This window comes from Chanodichthys erythropterus, chromosome 17 (assembly GCF_024489055.1).
Source record: "Chanodichthys erythropterus isolate Z2021 chromosome 17, ASM2448905v1, whole genome shotgun sequence".
Lineage (NCBI taxonomy): Eukaryota > Metazoa > Chordata > Actinopteri > Cypriniformes > Xenocyprididae > Chanodichthys > Chanodichthys erythropterus.
In genome coordinates, this window is record NC_090237.1 from 5,842,501 (window position 1) to 5,862,963 (window position 20,463).

Here is a 20,463-nt window from a genome sequence, read left to right on the forward strand (position 1 = left end):
TGATTTCTGAAGGATCATGTGACACTGCATACTGAAATAATGATGCTGAAAATTCAGCTTTGATCACAGGAATACATTTCATTTTAATAATTAAAATGTATTTGTAATATTTCACAATATTACTGTTTTTACTGTATTTTTAGCAAGCCTTGCTGAGCATATGAGACTCCTTACAAAGACACTAAACATTTTTACAGACCCTAAACGTTTGATTCAATATGGCGTAAAGCTTTATGATGCACACAGTCTGATTTGAACCCAGACTCTCTCACCGTTCAGATGGTAGTGCTCCTCGCTGTCAGGGTCGGTGAGCGAGTGCAGCTCTCTCAGCAGCAGAGGGTATTTCAGCACTCTCTGGATGGGTTTGATCAGGTACGACTCCAGCGTGGACGAATGCTGCTGTTTGGGGTTGCGCTCGTCCAGAAACGCCTTGAAGGCCGCGTCTGTCTTCGCTGGAGAGGACACAAACACAGCAAGTTGTGATTATGCTGTCGCAGGATTGTGTGTTTTGATAGTGATAGAGAGATTTGAAGACTGGTGGAATTTGTTATGTTTTTCACAAGTACACAATGTTTTCGAGCACATTAAGTTCTTCAACTAACTGGAAAACACTGTTATGTAACCATCACAAATCTGCAGAATCGATGTTAAATAGTAAAAATAGACAGCGAGAAGATCCAGACCGACCTCGCAGACACCCACACACAGCGGCACAATTATACGACTGACGCCCCAGAGCCGCTCACACGAGATTTACGGACCCCCCGCTGCAGGGCTCTGTGAAAATCCCAGAATTCACAGGGAGCAAGGTCATGTTTGAGCTGAGATTTACACACCTTTGACCAGCACTTTGGGCACTTTAGTGTGGCTGGCACAGAAAGCGCTGTAGATCTTGAAGCGGTCGGCGTAATACAGGAACGAGCCACCCAGAGAAAAGAGGATTTTCTGTAAGACGAGAGGGATTTTGAGAGAAATACTTCAGGTATCATGGATTGTGTTGGATAAATCTGGTTATGAATAGCTTTGAGTGATATACTATCACACACACACACAATGTATCCGCCCAAAAAACAAGGTACTATAATATTAGTAATAATGACAATAAAATCCGCAGACCAGAAATGAAACCGCAGTCACAAACCTTGAACTCTTCCACTCGCTCCAGTTTCTCCAGGTCTGGCACCAGTCGGGTTCCGTCTTCCAGAGTCTTCAAAAACTCCACCTGGAATTCCAGCATCTCCGGGAGGTTTCCGAACAGCACATCCAGCTATTAGATACACATGCAGGAAAAAGTGTATGTGGTCAAATGTAATATCTAAAACATATAATTATGTCATATGGACTACTTTTATTATATATAATTATTATAGTTAACTAAAACTAAATCCATAAAAAACAAGTTTTGTTACTTGAAATAAAATAAAAACTGAATTTTATTTCAGCCAGTTGCCAACCATTATATACAATGGTTGTTATTACTTATCAAATTTTCAAATATTTGTAATAATTGTGAAAAAAATAAAATAATAAAAAGTATATATATGGGTCATTTATATTATATTTTGGTCATTTTGTTTTTGTAATGTTTTTATAATTTTCATATGTCTATATAGTTATTATATATATATATATATTTTTTATTTCAGTTTTAGTTTTATTTATTTTAGCACATCAAGTAAAACTAAATGAAAATGAGAAAAATTTCCTTGGCAACTGGCTGAAATAAAATTATTATTATTTTTTTTTAAATATAGTTTATTTGATTTTTAGGTTTATTTTATTTTGAGTAAAAAAAAAATGTTTTTATGTATTTAATTTTAGTTAACCATAATAACCCTGATATATTTACATATATATATATATATATATATGTATACAATTCTTTATATAAATATCATATAAGTAAAAATTGTGTTAAAATAAGTGTTCATATCAACAATTTTATTATTTTTAATCTCATTTGATGTTAATAAATTGTTTAAAGTGAAATATACCATAAAATTATATATATATATATATATATATATATATATATATACATATACACACACACACACACACACACACATACACATACACATACACAAACAATATATATATATATACACACACATACACATACACATACACATACACAAACAATATATACACACACATACACATACACACACACAAACAAACAATCTATTCTGGTATCTGTATCAGCCTTTAAGAGACTCATATCAGTCAAACTACATTTCTTTAGAGTCTGCAATGATGCATAATGAGTTCTGCTCTCATATGTAGGCCATTAAAGGACGGAACATTGAGAACTTCCTCTCTTCAGTCTGATGTAAGTTTTCCTCTTTTTGTGTCTCCCTCCCACTCCCTTCTCTACCTCTCCTTTCTAGTGTGTGTTTGTCTCCGTCTCTATGTCCTCCTACACACTCCTCTCCATCAGAATGATTATGAAATATCATTCTGTGTTCTGGAGGTGCGTTCCAGCTCGCCAGCTGATGATAATATGAAACCATCAGAGGCGCTTTGACTCACCTCATCCTGAGTGAGGAAAGACTCCTTCTGCAGAGGGGTTAGATATCGCCCAATCAAACAGTTCAGATCCTGAAAGAGAGAGAATGTGCACAATCATATTAAAGGACAGCCTATGAACAAATATGGAATATTAATATATTCTACCAAATATTTGATCAGTTTCATGTCTGTACAGTTTGTTTAGAGAGAGATATTTGACATATTTCCCTATAGGAACTGATTTTGGCAGGTGGTTTGAGGGGATGAGCAGAAAAATATTGACAGTGCAAAAGGGCAAATTTGAACAATAAAGGCCAGTTCACACTAAGGACAATAACTATAACGCTAAAAAATCATTGTAATTATTAAAGAATAGCATAGAAACAATATTGTTGGATTCACTTTTTTCCAGCTGATGAATGATAAAAACATTGAAATCCAATCAGAATCCATCCTCCTCTAAAGAGCTCGAGCATTTAAAGCGACAGATGACAACACTGCAGAGCGTGCTTATAATAAACACAATGATATCATCCACTGTGGACACTAATATAGTTATCGCTAAAGTTATCTTTAATAGGTATCATTATTGGAGAGAATGGGCCTTAAGTCTATTAACCTTTCTATTTAAAAGAATTGGTTCAAAACACTGTAATATCAGGCTTCAATTCATTTTACTGAATTTTACATGCAATAAATATTTAAAAATCGTGGTAGTTAGTGGCTGTTTGGTCAAAAAAAATCACAATTAACAGTCATATATAGATAAATACCTTTAAATATTATACATATATATAAATATATATATATATATATATATATATATATATATATATATATATATTTACACACTTGTATCAGGTTTAACTTCTGCTGGAGTGCTTTATTCAGAGTGTTGATTTAGTTCTCTGCTCAAACAGGCAGACGAATCCAAACACAACGCAAACACTCCCTGCGAAGGACAGGATCTCATCTAATCTCAGACAGACGGGAAAATACTGTCACGTCTCTGTCGTTAAGCTCGACACAGCAAGCAAATATGAGCTATACAGTGAGAATCACAGTCTGTATCTGCCACAGAGAAAGATGGGTGAGCTCTAAATGGCATACTACTTTTACAGTATGCAGTATGTAAATCATCTTTGCGCACAGATATTTGCAAAAAAGTCCAATATAAAATGCATAGTTCCAGTCTTAAATGCTGAAAAACACAATGCAGGAACAGCTAACTCATCCAATAACACTCTAAGCACCTTATTTTAACTATAAAGGAGCAGTGGTGCGCCCTAATGGTTAGAGAGTCAGACTTACAACCCAAAGGTTACAGGTTCGATTCTCAATACCGGAAGAAAAATGTAGGTGGGGGAGTAATGAACAGCGCTCTCTTCCACCTTCGATACCCAAATCACAAATCGGCCAAATCGCAAATGGCTGCCCGCTGCTCCGAGTGTGTGTGTGCGGTTTGCACTGTGTGTGTGTGTTCACTACTCAATGTCTGGATGGGTTAAATGCAGAGGGCACATTCTGAGTATTTGTTACCATACTTAGCCTTCATGTCACTCACTTTCATATCACTTTTTCACTTTCATTTTGCAATGCAGAAGATATTTCCTGTGAGCGAGCACGACTTCCGATTCATTAGTCACTATAAAAAGCTCCACTGGAGCAATAGTTGGATCTGTGATGTGCAGTACTCAACTCAACTTTTATTTATAAAGCACTTTCAAAACCATTACATTGGACCAAAGTGCTGTCCATAAATAGTAAATAACTATAAAATTGACACAAACATAAAATAACAACCAAACATAACACCAAGAAAATCATGCCATCAGTCACTCACAGTTCTCCGACTTAATCAAGCTTGATGGTCTTCAAGTCCTTTTTATAAATGTTTTTCTCTCTCAAACATTACACGCACAGACAATTTTTATTATTACACACATCTAAACCACACTCTGACATCCATACCAACACACTCACACTATTATAGGTGCACAGGAATAAAGTGAGTATTTCTTTTATAGGCCAAACCTGAGAAAAAATGGCACAATCTGGTAAATTTTTTTAATTTTGAAGCCTTGTCAACAGAATGAAAGCCTATAAACAAAGACTGCATCATTTTATATTTAAATGGCCCTTGAATTAAAAATTGCAGGTTTCAATTTCAAGGGACATTTTTGTCCTTAAGGTCCTGAGAGGAACTATTAGTGCAAGATAGATTTATTAAAGGAAATGGGGATGAAATAGTAAAATTACAACAAAAATACACACTTGTGCAAAAATGTATGCAGTTAAATGAACTGAAAAAGACAAAAATGTCAATAAGTTCGCACAAGGGTTAACCGTAAAACTAGTTGTGCCACAACTTTTTTTATGATTATGATAATACATTTGTTAATAGCTCAGAAATACCAACTTGCAATATCAGCCACAGCTACAATAACTGGACAAATGTGACTCTGGACCACAAAACCAGTCATAAGGGTCAATTTTTTAAATGAAATGAATAAATAAGCTTTCCATTGATGTATAGTTAGGATAATATTTTGCAGAGATATGACTATTTGAAAATCTGGAATCTGAGAGTGCAAAAAAATACAAATATTGAGAAAATCACCTTTAAAGTTGTCCAAATGAAGTCCTTAGCAATGCATATCTACTCACTAAAATAAAGGTTTGATTTATTTATGATAGGAAATTATGAAATATCTTCCTGGAACATGATCTTTACTTACTATCCTAATGATTTTTGGCATAAAAGAAAAATCGATAATTTTGACCCATACACTGTATTGTCGGCTATTTCTACAAATATACCCGTGTGACTTACCCATGGCAAATGGTGGCACCACTCTTCAGGCCTGTTCACACCAAGAAAGATAACTATCGCGATAACTATATCAGCGTCCACACCAGTGGACGTTATCTTTCTGTTTATTATAAGCATGCGCTGCAGTTTTGTCATCAAATGCTCGAGCTCATAAAGCAGGAAGGATTCTGATTGGCTGTCATCGTAATTATTATTCATCAGCTGGAAACAAACATTCTGAAAGTGATTCCAATGATATTGCTTCCATGTATCGCTATGGTTATAGCTGTGTTGTGAACTCTGCTCTTGTTTTATATTTAGAATGATTCTTAGAACTCATTACAGTTACTGTCATTGGTCTCAACGGGCCTTTGCTTAAAGATGAATATCTTAACCTGTTAACTGTCACCCCCACTTTTTGTTTTAGACAAGAAAATGCACTATCCAAACTTAAATGGTTGTAATTCAAGAAGTCTTTGGAGTATAGACATAAGGCTGGTCTTGTTTTAAAGATGAAATTTGGCAGATTATTGTAAAATTGAAATAACTTATGTAAGTGAAACAGAAAAAAAGTTATAGAAGTTTATGTTATGAAAATATAAAATGTTAAAATATAATATTTTATATTTTATATAAAATATATATTTTACAAAACAAGTTTTACTCTAAATCTGCAAGGAAATCAAAGCCAAAAATCTGAACAAGTTGTGTTCCAAATTTCAGGTTGATATCTCAAAAAATGAGCTTTCAGTAAGATTTTGTTTGGGCGCAGTACCACACTTTTTCGCTAGATGTCAACCAAGCTCCATTACTGACCATATAAAGGCGCCTCCATTTCCATATATGGTTTGAGTGATCTGAACCATATATTTACATTATTTTCATACAATTTATGAAGTAGACATCCTATATAGAAGTAGTATGGGAAGTTTGGCAGAATTTGATATGAATTTAGCCTCTAATAAACATAAAAATAACATGCATGTGGGTTATAGATCGCCGCCACAATCATAAATGTATTTTTTTTTTCTATTAAAAACATTTTTAGACCTTTTTTTCTCAAATTGAATGGATGTTATCTTTTGGCATGAAAACAAACATGTTTCAACCAATCTTTAATGATTTTTCATGTTCATCGCTATTTCAAAATAAAGGTCTGAACATGCCTTATGAGTATGAAAATATGCTTGTTGCAAATTGATAAATTACTGCTCCTCTGTACTTTATTTTGAAAATCAGTCTCCAAATATGTAAACTAGAGATTCTAAGCTTTCAAATGATATATAGTTTGTCAAGATTAGTTTAGGTTTAGTATAGAATATTACTGTTTTAAATATGTAATGGCTGTGGGCCCACCGGTGGGCCCATGACAGTTAACAGGTTAAAGTGAAAGGATGCCTCTTAAAGAATTGGTATTTTACAATAAAATCTGTATTTTTCAGTAACCATTTATTATAAAAGCATGTACCAAGTCATGCTACATGTTAAAAAGGCATTTTAACCGAAACTATATATATATGTTCTTAAAATAGCACAGCTGTTCCATACTAACTGCTATATACAATTAATGCACAGGGCATAGAATACTGAGGTCACATGACATTACTGTTGCCTTTTAAATCACTATTCTATTTTTAAATAATAGTAAGCAGTGTGCAGTATGTACTACGCAGTATACTAGTATTCCATTCCAAAAACAGCCAAAGAGTGAGTGGGTGCAGAAAAGGCAAGACAAGGGCACAGTTTCTTTCCCTAAAGGCCTGTCTCGATGAAGGACACAAACTTCTGTGAGTCAAACGTATAGATGAGTATATAACACACACACACACACACACACAGGTACTGACTTTGACATAGGTGCGCTCCGTCTCCACCAGTTCGCAGATGACTTTGCGGAGTTTGTCGGCATCGGACAGCTGGCGTGGAGTGGCGTTGCTCGGAGGGAGCGAGGAAGACTCCGGGCCGGATGAAGGAGAGACGACATCGGATGAGGGATTCATTTCGTGCAGACTGCGGCAGAAAGCTGCGACCTGCTCTGTACTCTACAGAGAGAGAAAGACAGTCATGATGAGTGAGACATCTCACAGTCCTGCACTGTTATTAGGACACACACACACTCGCAGCACCTGCAGCTGGATCCTGCCGCTCAGATGCCTGTCAGAACGCTATAAAAATCATTAGCACTCATTTGCTCTATTTTCAGCCTCTGAAACTCTCTCCTCTCCTCTATCACTCCATCTTTTTGGCTCTACATCTAGTTTCTCTCTCTCTCTCCCTCCCTCCCTGCTCTTCTGAAATGTCTTCATTTCGTCTGAACGGCAACCAAAACACAAGCACCTGTCCATGGATGCGGTTGCTATGGGAACGGCTGTGATGGCACATGGACTGTCATTCTCACAGTAACACTGACGGACTGAGAGAAAGTACCGTCAATCTACTAGGGCTCGGTGTCAATCGCTACAGTGTTTATACTATAATAGATATATATGTGCATGGATAATAGGGAGGACGACTTGCACATGAGAAACATGGAGTAATGCGAAAATGAAAAGCCGGATATTGTCCCAAACGTGATCAAGATCATAAAGAATGCATTAATAAATAACTTATATATGAAATATATATATGCCAAGTACTTTGCAATGCAAATGAAGCTCATCCAATCAGAATACATTGTCTTTTTATAAAATTAGTCTTTTGTTTTCGACTCAAGCACTTCATAATGTGAAGTTGTTTTTGCACTGATGCCAAACTCGTTCATTTGTTGTTATGAATAATCTGATCTTTCAGATTGAGTGTTGAAGATTCACATAATTAGAGAGAATTGAAAATCAAAAGACATGAAGTGCCTTTCATTTCATTCACTGGATTATTTAACAATAGGCATTACTGCATTATTATTTAATACATAAAAATAATATATTCATTTTTTTCAATTTCCAGAAAAAAATAACTATATTTTGATACTAATTAAGCTAAATTAAATTCAGCTGAGCTTTACTGGCTTGAATGTGTAGAGTAGCACAATGTTGCCAAAGCAATAAACATGTATTACACACTTAAATGAATAAATTACATAAAAATAAATTAAATAATTTATACAATAAAAATTAACTAAGGTTAAAAATAAGTAATTAAACAAAAATGAATTAATTAAATACCTAATAATAATAATAATAAATAAATACACATGCACATATACAAAGTTCTGTCATGAAACTCTAGATGGCACAGGTCCTTTAACTCAACCTGCTCTTAATCACATCATTATCTGTTGGACACAGCTGATTGGTTCCTGCTGTATCAGTAGTAGGGTTGTGACGGTGAGGAAATTTTCCCACCGGTTAATTGACGTGTGACAACACCTGTAATACCGGTATCACCGGGAAGGAGGGAGATGCGCGCTTCCCTCTGTTGCACCTCGCTTTTAAATCGCTAATTCAAAATAAAGCGATAGTAAAATGCGCACTGCAACGCGGGCTTTCATTACGGTGCAGATCAAGTGTTTTCAGTTAATTTCTATGGAAGTTGGGCTTCCATAGGAGTGAACTGAAAACACTCAGCACCAATAGACTATGAATGCCCGTACGAATTTTACTTTAGCTTTCAAATTAGCGCCAACTCGGGTGGCAGTTGCTTGAATGACGGGTTATTATTCTTAATGAAAAACACAACAACTAGAAAAACAGAACTAATCCTTTGCAGATTCCCTATTAGCACTTGATTTAAATCCAAAATATTGCAAAAGTCATCTCCTCACTCATGTGATAAATGAAATATGATTCCTGCTGCTGATCTGTGCTGCAACTCTCGTTCGGCTCACACTGCATTAAGCAGATGCGTTCAGTTTTTAATTGTAATGTCTGTTTTCTAACTGAACTAAATGATTTTTATTACTATAAAAAAATCAAAACGATGGTGGGGGGCGGTGCCGCTGTGGGCAAATGACGTAACCGCTGTTGCGACTGAACACGAGTAACATCACGACTATCGTAGCAAGCCTAATCAGTAGCCAATAAGCTCGCTGTACAACCTTCAAATACTTGGTCAACATTTCCTGTAGCAGTTGCAGCATGCTTTCAGAAACCCCCCACCTTCCCCAGCTCCACCTGTATAGATCTGCTAATTTATATACGCGATATTGTACAGCAGCAGCATGTCTTACTTGCTCACAGCTGTGAATGTTTTGGCAGTTGCATTTCCTGTACTTGCACTGCAGCAGCATAGCAGATCTGTTCCACCAAGACCAAACATATCAACATATATTCATTACCATGCCAAACACTTTAAGAGTTGTCATGACACGACTAGAGTTACTGTGATATAAAATTCATTAAAAACATTATTCAAATATTTTGGTCATATTGTCCATCCATCCATGACTGAAGAGTTTCCTTTTACTTCACCAATATTTGTGTGCTTTTTTTTAGTTAACATACAAGGCAAAATATATATGAACTTGTCTCAGACATAACTCTGAGAAGAAAGGAGAAAGCTATCTCATTACTAAGTGTCTCAAACAAAGAATTTGAACTTAAACTTTATCGAATAATCCCTGAAAGTGCTCATTGGTGCATGCAACAAAGTTGAGTAGAGTTTCACTAGATGCAAATGAGCAGCAACACAAATCACAGACAGCCAATGGAAATTCATACAATAAAGTCAATCTCACTCCATTGCTTTAAAGGCGCTGGAAGTGACACAGCTGCTCAATTAAATCGCATATCTTTAACTACATGATCTCTATCCTGAAACCAGATATCAGCAAACCTAAATGCTCGTAACTAAATCATTTCTGTTTATGCTGTTCACAAAGCTTCTATCAGGTGTGATTTCTCACGGCACCAATTTCAGTGACACCTGTCAGGTAGTAGGAACATATTTATGCGTTATTAAAAAAGAACTGCCTCACAATAAATCCTCAGGGGTGTCAGGGAATATTGGCTTCATGTTGTCTCTCTGTGTGTTTGTAAACAAATAAATCAGTTCCTAAATCAGAGACGCAGAATTTCATCTCTGAGGGGCGTCGGGCTTCACCTGTCACTTTAGTCATTAGCTAAAAAATCATCAGCTGCCACAACCACGGCGTACAAGCGCCAAGAGAACTGTCAAGATGTTTGTGATCCTGTTATAACGGAGACAAATTCACACGCTTTCAGATACAGCAGCTGTCAGCTTTCCACCGCACTTCTCCATCATTCTCTGAAACGCCACAGTCAGAGACAAGTACATTAGGAAACAACGAAAGTAGCCCTTTCCTACATCGCACATGATCCACCAGCACAGTCACATCGGAGGCTTTTTTAAAAAGAGAGACATAAAAGATTATTTGAAGCGGAAGATCAAGGCTAGTGTTCATGCTCACACAGACAATCTCTTGTATAAAACCCAGTAAAGGCCATCTACTAAAACATTTTTACCTGAGGAGAGACATAAAAAGTTGCTCTGAAGAAGCAACGCATGACGACATCGACGGGTCTCCCAGAATGCACTCTTAAAAATGTTATAAAAGAGGGAAATTTTAGGTCAGCATTAGCTATCACTATGATTTGCATTCTGTGAAGAGAAAGCACTAACATTGACTTTAAACTACTTTTATTTACTTAGCAGACTACAGGTGCTTGTTTTGACTGACAGTTTTTTTAAACATGTGAAAGCTGCTTTCTGTGTTCATTAGCAGAGAGAGTCTTAGCGGTCCTCGACTGCCCACGCAAGGACACACAAAGGATAAATTGCAGTGTTTCTCCCAGTGTCCTTGAGTCTCAGAACAGCATAACAGAAATTACAACACCCCGCATGTCCAGCGCGCAACACAATAAAACACATTAACTGCTGGGAAAATGCCAACGTCACTGCTGTGAAAGGAAAACACGCTTGTTAGTTGTGTTTGCTGTAAGGTGTAGCACTCACACTTTGTTTGAACAAAAAGTGCTTTCACATTAGTGAAATTTTGCAGGCAAAAAGTATATTGCCTATTGATAAAAGTAGGGTTGCAAAGGGGTGGAACATTTTTGGTAAATTTTCAAGAAACTTTCCAATTTTGGAAATATGGGAAAAGTTGGAAACTTAATGGAAATTATGGGAATTCATTGGAAATTTGGGCTAATTTATACAAACTGTTTCATATACAAAACATATGTCTATATAAACATGTTGTTTGGTCATAAACAGACATGATGCAAACCAATGCAAATTTTAAAAATTACATTTTTGACTTTTGATATATTTGTGAGTTCAAAATCTTTCATTGAACAACAAAAAAAGCATGAATGTTATATAAACATATTCCCTATGATTCCCCCTCCCAAAAAAAGAAAAAAAAAATTCCCATTAAAAATGTAAAATGAAAGCAGATTCAGGGTTGTGGCCTCAGTAGCCCTGCAGTAAGTAATGTGATTAAAGCTGAATTTGCATTAAAGGTACAATTTGTGATATTTTTTTCCGCTAGAGGTCGCTAGAAGCCTATTCAAAACAAAGGCGTAGTTTGATGACGCCAAGTTTTAGAGTGGAAACTTGGGACATGTGGTCTCCATCTCAACGGACGGTGCAAAAGAATAGGGATTGGAGTCTGGAAGAACTCATGTTCGTGGATGCGATTATTAACGTTACTGTAGTATGAAGCAGAGCAGGACCGAGTGTTGTGGAGCTGAACGAGGAGCTGGAGCGATTGATCAACACACGCCTCACGAGCAGCGGGACTTTTATTATGACACAGTCGCCGGCGCCGCTTCCACTTTTCCGGTCATGAGTTTACGGGAGCTGTCCTTGTCGGCAGAACCAGCGGCAGATGGTAAACAGTGATTATGTTCCATAAATAAGTAACACAATCCACCATAAAACGTGCAAGAATTAAATAAGGAACTGCTTGAAGCCAGCTAGTGGTTTGCTGGACGCTAGACACTACTTCCGCATTTGTCCACGGCACTGTTGTCATGTGGTTTCTACGTCAGTAAAGGCGGTAACAAAGGCAACTGACGTCATTGACAGGCGACTGCACTGCCCCGTGTCACTGTGTAGAATGGGAATTTTCTCATTATTTACAAGTAGTTGAAAACATTAGAGATATTGTTAGTAATAAACTGGACAAAATATATAACACTAGCTTAGTGGTTTTTGGATATTTTACTGCAAAAATTTTACATATTGTACCTTTAAATCTAGTTATTTTAACCAAGATTATGCTGCAAGATTTTTTTTTCTTTTTTTCAACTGCATTTAAGTTTCCGGTCATAGGCTAACCTGCAATTTAGCAAATTGCCCATTAATTCCCAATGAAAGTTTCCAGAATTTTGCAACCCTTGTAAGAAGTCACTTTAAAACCACGCCTCTTTCTGTTCGTCAATGTGGCAAATATGCGTTACCAACTTGAACCCGTTGCAAAATGTATGTGGGGAAATCTAGTGAAATTCTTGTTTACGTGGATTCCTATTGAAATGACTGGATTTCGCCTGCGAAATATTCACCAAACAACAGTAATGTGACTGCACCTTAATGAAAGTATGAAATCTTGCAGTGTAACTTCATGGATAAAGAGGTCATGCTGTGACAAATTGATCTACTGGTCGCACGTCTTCACCAAACATAAAAAAAATTTCGCACAAGCTTGCGTTTCCGGTCTGACGCATTCGCATGCGTTTGAATGGAAGTCAATGGAATGAAAAGTGCAGTGTGACTGCCTCTTAAGGATGTTCATATTCCAATATTTTAGTCAATATTTTCCAAACACATTCCTGATTTCGCAAGAATTTAAAGTTAAACTGGAATTATTGATGTTATTATGAGTATAAAAGGTTGCATACTGTGAAGAAACAAACATGGGCATGCCGCACACATACACAACGGGAAATCCACACTTCCAGTGAACTTCCCTCCATTAAGTCCCAACAAGATCACCACACCCTGCTTAAAATAACAACTTAAACCAGCCTAAGGTTGTTTGATGGCCTCAATGGATAACTGCAGGTTTCCCAGGATAGATAAACTGCTTCTTCAAAATGTTCAAAAGTGCCCAAAATCTCTCTCTCTCTAAAAAAAAAAAAAAAAAAAAAAAAACTAGCTGAAAACCAGTTTGGGATCTTGTTAAGACCACTTTAGGCTGGTTTAAACTTTTCCCAGCATGCAAAAAGCACAAAATTGCTCATAAACACAATCCGATTGGTCTATAAAAATAATTAAAGACTAGCAAGCAAAACCTTACAAAAAAAATAAATAAATAAAATATTTGGTACCATGGTACAATCATAGTATTAAACAATACTTTGATGTAAGACAGTGTGCATATATATTTACATGCTAGGTATTTCAAAGAACACCATGGTACTATCATGTAAAACAACATGGTATTACCACTGTAGGATATCCATATGAACACTACATAAAATTATGGCACTTTTTACTAGTAATCCCATCATTCAGTGACCGTCATTCAACATTCCAAAAAATCTGCGCACAAACCCAAAGCATTCATAACTCCCAGCTCAGGATAAAAAAACAAACTAACTAAGCAATGAAATAGCGCAATTTAAGAAAAACCACAGATATGAAACGGCTCTCACCAGGTGTAGCAGGTCATAGATTGAGTCGGACGAGCGTTTGCTGTGTCTGTTGCGTTTGAGCACAGACATGACTGACTCGGGATCAGTAGAAACAGCCTTGGAGAGAAACACGCAGGCCCACCGTCACTGATGCTGGATCAGTTACAGGAAACGCCTCAGAAATCACAGATTCACTGCTGCAGCACCCGACAACATCCCTCCGCTTATGACAAATAGAACAGAGAAAGAGATGGAACCGGTCTCTCTTCTCTCTCTCTCTCCCTGTCGTTCGCCCACCTCCTCTCTGCTCGCCCAACTCCGTATTCACCCGCCCGTTCTGATGCGACACTACCTCATTTATCTTCTCTCTCTCTTCCTTCCTGGCACGCTGAGCAAACACTGAGCTACATGAGTTAAGATACTCAACACACACGTGAAAACAATCAAGGGTGAATGGAGAGAGGAAGAGGAAGTGGAAGAAATCTCCCTTCCAAGGTTGTTGTTGTTATTGTTCATGATGGGCTGGGCAAGTTCAGCCGGATAAGAATACCAACACAGTGAGACTGAGAGAAAAAGAGAGCAATGTAGTTAGGGATATGCATAACTATTAATCTTAAATGTAGTAGTTGGTGGGTTGCCTGAAAGTCTAGTTAATTAATCATCATAAAGTTCAAGTAAATTATATTTCTTACATGAGTACCCCATAAACAAATTAAAATCAATACCAGTCATTTGAGTTAATAGATGAGAATGTTAGTGCATAATGGGTAAAATTGAATGCAACAAACTTGAAAGGTTTTTAATGACCACTAAGGTAGAGATCACCTCTGGTGGATTAATGCAGCTAACTGGCTAATTAATGTGGCTACTGGTTAATATTATCCAACAGAAGTCAACAGGAAAAGTAAAGGAAGAATGAATGAAATTGCACAATAAAACCAGAAATGTGTGGATTACAAGATGACTTACCTATAATGCCCCTTTTAACAAGATGTAATTTAAGTCTCTGGTGTCCCCAGAGTATGTATGTGAAGTTTCAGCTCAAAACACCCCACAGATCATTTTTATAGCGTGTTAAAATTGCCACATTTTGTTTTTTTGTGTGTGTGTCCCTTTAAATGCCAATGAGCTGCTGCTCCTGGACCCCTTTCAAAAAGAGGGCGGAGTTTCCACTGCTAATGCACCAACAAAACAGGACGATCTCACACACTGAAAAGTAAGTTGGATATAAGCTGGATCACAAACAGTTGGTACTGATCCATCATTGAGTAACAACTTTTTAGCAAAACCTGTTTGGTATTATCCCTTTGTACAAAGCAGTCTGGTGTAAAATAATTAGTGCAGACATAAACCGAATTAGGTATATGTGGGCGCATTTCCTTTTAGAAATAAAACTAATCCACTGCGTCTTCAGTTCCTCAGATGTCGGGTTTCATGTTAACCTGACCACTATCAGGTGCATTTCTGAAGAAATAAACACACAATGCCAAGCATCAACACAAAGGGAAATCCACACTTCAAGTGAACTTCCATCCTGTACCAACACGATTCAAACCAATTGGTTTGATGGTCATTTAGTCTGGATAAACTGGCTTTTAGCTGTCTAAAAAGTGCCCAAAATCCCTCTAAAACCATCAAAAATAAAGCTGGAATCTACAGTAGTTTGGTGTCTTGTTAAAACCATTTTAGGTTGGTTCAAGCTCTTAAATATGGAAAAAGCAAATGCTTACAATCCCAAAAAGGCTGGATTCAGGTTGACCTGACCACTATATCAGATGCATTTCTGATGTGCTGTGGTGTGCAAAACAAGCTTGACAGAGGGTTCTTGAGGTGCTTTGTTAAAAGTTGAACTATTTTTAACTCGGCACGCCATCTTAAAACGCAATGCTTCTGATAGACGACTGACTCATGACACAAAAGGCTAAAAATGTCTGTCTGCATGTTTATTTCTATGTCTATAGAAGTTGTGCTTAAAAGGGGATGAAGGTTTTAGAGTGCAAACTGTCTAACAGCTGTCAGCATGCTAATAAAAGCACCACCACTAAAAAAATATAAAACTAGTCAACTAGTAGTGAAGTAAAAGATTCAGGACTTTCTCTCAAATAGAAATCGAATACTTTCTACCACAGTAGCTGTGCATTCAGATGAACAAATCAACTGAACAGAAGTCTCATGATTTATAATATAGGACTGGAGTGAGTGTCTGTTTCATAAAGATTGATCATCTGAACAGCCGCATGGAGAGAGAGAGAGACAGCCAGCGGGGGAAAATAAACAGAATGAATGCACTAGGACTTAAAAGAGCACAGAGAGAAATGCGCCGTCAGATCATGTGATTCAGGCTTCACTGCGGTTCATAAACACATGCTGTGATGGTAAAGCGCAGAAGCACGATCGTTAAAACATGACAAAGGGACGCGCCGCAGAACAATGATACAGCAGAATCACTTCAGCCCTTCAGGCTCATACTGCCTTCATGTCACGTCCGAATGATTGTACTTATATTTGTTCTGCTATCGCTAAAAAAATCCTTTCTTTGACAATATGTAAAAACTTTAACAAATAAATGCAGACTTCTTTCAAAAAAATTAATAAATCTTACCGACCCCAATCTTTTGAACAGTAAAGGTCCGTTTACAACAAGAGCGATAACTATAACGATAACTATATTTGCGTCCACACCAACGAATGATAACGGTCTGTTTATTCTAAGCTTATGTGCTGCGGTTTCAAAGTGTGTTCTTGTTGCATTTACACGGCTTTAACCAGCAGATGTCCTCAGCATGCAATGTTTCGAGTGAATAGCTAGTGTAATCGATCTAGGCTACATTTACACGTGGACACCTATTTTCATAAATTAACATTTCAACCTCTCCAGTTTCAAAAATAACATCGTGCACACATGTCAGTTTTCAGAAAAGTGTTCATTTACACATACCCGTGTATATATGCCATCAAGAGCATGCCAAACCTGTAGGTGGCGGTGTAACGAGAAGCTCAAACCCACGTAAGCCAATCAGAATCCCGAAAATATCAACGAATAATACACAAGAAGAGTTTGCACCAACATAAATGCGAATGCTACTCTGAACGCTTCCATGATCACATGTAAACATAGGTCGCACTTTTGGCCTAGGTGCGAGCTCTGGTGCATACTGTGACGTTGACTGCCTAAACACCAATTTGTCTCAGCTTACATACAACGTGCAAACGAAGATTTTCAAAATCTCCACTCTGGCCGGAGTTTTTAGAAAGACTCGTTTCCAGAGGCGAATTCTCCGTTTGCGTGTAAACAAAGGGCGCAAACGAAGGGAAATGTCTCCGTTTTTCAAAATAACCATGTACGTGTAAACGGGGCCCTAATCTAGTGAATTTAGCTGACGAAGTCAATATAGTGGAATAAAGTAAGGCCTAGTCTTTTTCACTACAACTTCAAAGGAAGACAATGTTGTCGAAACTAGCGCTGGATAATATGTGAGGTAATTTTATGTTACTCTGTTTGCTAGCCTAGCATAATGATCTCTTCGTTAATACTTCATTTATTCAGAGGGAATGACCAATTGTTTTCCATATATCCATTTTCTTTGAAGTATTCTTGAAAAGGGGGGGTTGACACCTCCATATTGTCATCTGCCATTTTTAAATGCTCGAGCCCTTAAATTTGAATGGATTCTGATTGGCTGTCAGTGTTATACCGTTCAAAAGCTGGAGAAAAAATAATTCTGAAAGTGATCCCAGCGATTATCGTTTCTCTATATCGTTATCATTATAGCTGTGAAGTGGACAGTGCTATTCTTTTATATTTAGAATGATTATCAGAACTATATAATTATCGTTATCTTTATAGTTATCATTCTTGGTGTGAACAGGCCTTAATGTACATGAAACAAGAATCATCCTTTACAGCAAAAACTAACAGCCAACTGAAAGGGAATGAGAAATGTTCACAGAAGAAGACCGGCACTGAAGACCGAACTTGCCAAATCCTCTACTGAACACTTTTAGCATCAAAGACGTCTCCTGATATAACAAATCACACACACCGCAAGCCGAAGGGCCTGTTAATGTGAAGATCAGCAAGCAGAGAATGACAAATCAGACTGTAAATGTTCCTCTCACAGCAACAAATGATCCGTGAGTCCAAATTTCTCTCTAGTCCATCTACAGAATAATATCCCACCAGACAGTGGAGCACTACTAATGTACCATTACTTACACATGAAATTGTGAAGTGAAAAGGTTGATGGCTGCTTTAGAAATATATATGTTGCAAGTTTCCACAATTAAGAATCCTGTAGTGGAGAGACTGTTATGTGGATAGACAGATGAAGATGTACAACAACGAAGTCATAGCAGTGGCACAGTTGTTAATGGCTGATGCATTAAGCTGTGGTGCTCATTTACAACAGCCAAGTTCAAGTCTCTCCCCAGTCATTTCCAGTAATCGATTGTCTGTCAAATAAAAGACAAAGAACCCTAAAGGCCATGACATATAAGAACTAGTGATGACGAAAGCTAACTGTGTTGCCGCCTCACGTCGGCTGTGTCTCAGCTAAAAAACTGTGATTGTTGTATAAGGAGACACCAAATGGAATAAAGCACTTGCGTTCTACGCCTGTGTTTAAAGAAATACGTATTAATATCAGCAGATAGTCTAAATTTGTCATTCAAAAAGGGAAACCAAAACTAGGGCCCTGTTTACACCTGGCATTAAGATGCGTTTCAGTTGATCGGATCACAAGTAGACGAGGCAGACACATAACCGTTTACACCTGCTGTTTTAATCTGTCTCTTTTGTCCACTTTCAACCACTTCTGTTCTGATTTCCTCAAGAGGAGGGTCTATGGATGGGTAAATGTATGGGCTTTTTCAGATCTTTCAATCTAATGGACAAAATAAACTCGCACAATTTACATATGAACATGCCCGGAGACGACGGAAAAACATACAGAGAAGCAGCTTTAGTTTCTACTCTGACCATGCTGAACGCTGTGAGTATTTGTTAGAAATCAGAAATGGTGAGAGAACATTGTGCTTGGTACGCATTTCATCTTCAAACCAGACTTGGGTCTTCAGTCGACAAACTTTAAATCCTGTCTGGCTAGAGTGCTTCCCATAATGTTTACACATTAGGTCAGTAGGTGGAGAGTAGGTGGTCTTTTGTGGTGTTCGAAACATGAGCGTCTACACTATGAAAGCAATCCGGTCTAATGTGTTTTCGACTACCTCTGGAAGTAGGTAGTCGAAAACTTGAACCTGGGTCTGCTGGCATGGGAGTTAGGCACTCTAACAAGGAGGCTAAAGACTGCAGTTTCTAGTGTCAGTCACTAGAGCACCTCTTGAGATCAGGGGAGTGAGGTTTACATGCACAGCTCTTACCGGCCTATGTCTGTTACACTCACCCCAGTAAACCTCACTCCCTTCCGGGTCACGGCACCAACGTAACCCCTCCTGTTCGAACTGCCCTCTTACAATTTTGAATATCAATCATGCTGTTTACACTTCATTCCATGTGACTCATTATGAAAATATCCACGAATTGGAATGCTCAGTTAAGATGATGTAAAATTAGAACAGCCTTCTGCCTGCCTGTACTGTCTTGACCTCTTTGCTCGCTTTCTTCACTTTCGCTTTTATTCTCGTGCACTGACCCGTTCTCTAAGCTGAAAAGCCAATCAGAGCTCTCTTTCTCACCAACGGCGTCAATGCCGATTCAACATGTTCAATCAGCCAAAAAGCCCCCAACGGGGTCCAACTAGTGCCAATGGTGCGGAACACATCCCAAAAATTGGGCCGCCCGATGTTGGCTTGGTGTATCAAGGCCTTAAGAATAAGCATTTTCACAATGTCAGGTGATTTTAATATTTTTAAAATACAAAATATAGTGACCCCAAAAAGTGTTTGGACACTTGCAATAGCCACAGTTAAAATGCATGAATGACAATGCATAATAAAGTATCAAGTTAAGTGGCAGTTATTGTCAGCACAAGCCTTTTACACTTTTCTGAGTCATTTTTGCAATGACTTTTAGCCTCACCAGTTTGTTTTTCTGAAATGTTTTGCTTGAAAAATGACAGTCACACTTAATATGAATGTCAGTGCATTATAAACATATCAAACAAGTTGCATATATTTAAAAAAGAATATACAGTATATTGCACAGTTTTAAGACTCATAATGGTCCTGAAAAGCCTAATCGCAGAGCAAGGTCATGTTTAACTCGGTCAAAATCATTCATATATTCAGAGCACGAACAGACCAAACGTGAATTAAATTTATTAAAGATACCCTGCATTAAATTCAACAGCATATGTGTGTGTGTGTTTGAGTGAACACTAAAGCTGATTATGGATTCCTTTGCATTCCCCGTCTGCCCTCAATGCAACTTTCTCCTCTTTAATAAAGGCCAGAGAGATGGTGCTATGCAAAGAGGCAGACACATGTCTATGCATGCCAAAAGCAATCTTCTCCAAGCTCCCAGCGAGACCCCGAGTCCCACTGTCTCTGCAGACCCAAAGTGCATCTCTCTGCATGGCCCTGACAGCCAACCAACAGCAACACACCCTTCAGATCCAGAACCAACTCACTCCGCACATCAGAGACACT

The 20,463-nt window shown here is 37.7% G+C and overlaps 1 protein-coding gene across 2 annotated transcripts in view; it reads right to left on the reverse strand.

The window, feature by feature from the left end:
* tiam1b (TIAM Rac1 associated GEF 1b) overlaps positions 1–20,463 on the reverse strand; it is an 81,787-nt gene that overhangs the window by 5,848 nt on the left and 55,476 nt on the right. The window contains exons 17-22 of one of the 2 annotated variants that reach the window (XM_067364917.1): positions 13,879–13,931; positions 7,171–7,365; positions 2,533–2,601; positions 1,142–1,267; positions 837–945; positions 273–452 (exon numbers count right to left, since the gene is read on the reverse strand). In XM_067364917.1, the coding sequence (XP_067221018.1) occupies positions 273–452; positions 837–945; positions 1,142–1,267; positions 2,533–2,601; positions 7,171–7,365; positions 13,879–13,931 (732 nt within the window). The remainder of the gene's footprint in view (positions 1–272; positions 453–836; positions 946–1,141; positions 1,268–2,532; positions 2,602–7,170; positions 7,366–13,878; positions 13,932–20,463) is intronic. The other variant, XM_067364916.1, reaches the window with a different exon arrangement.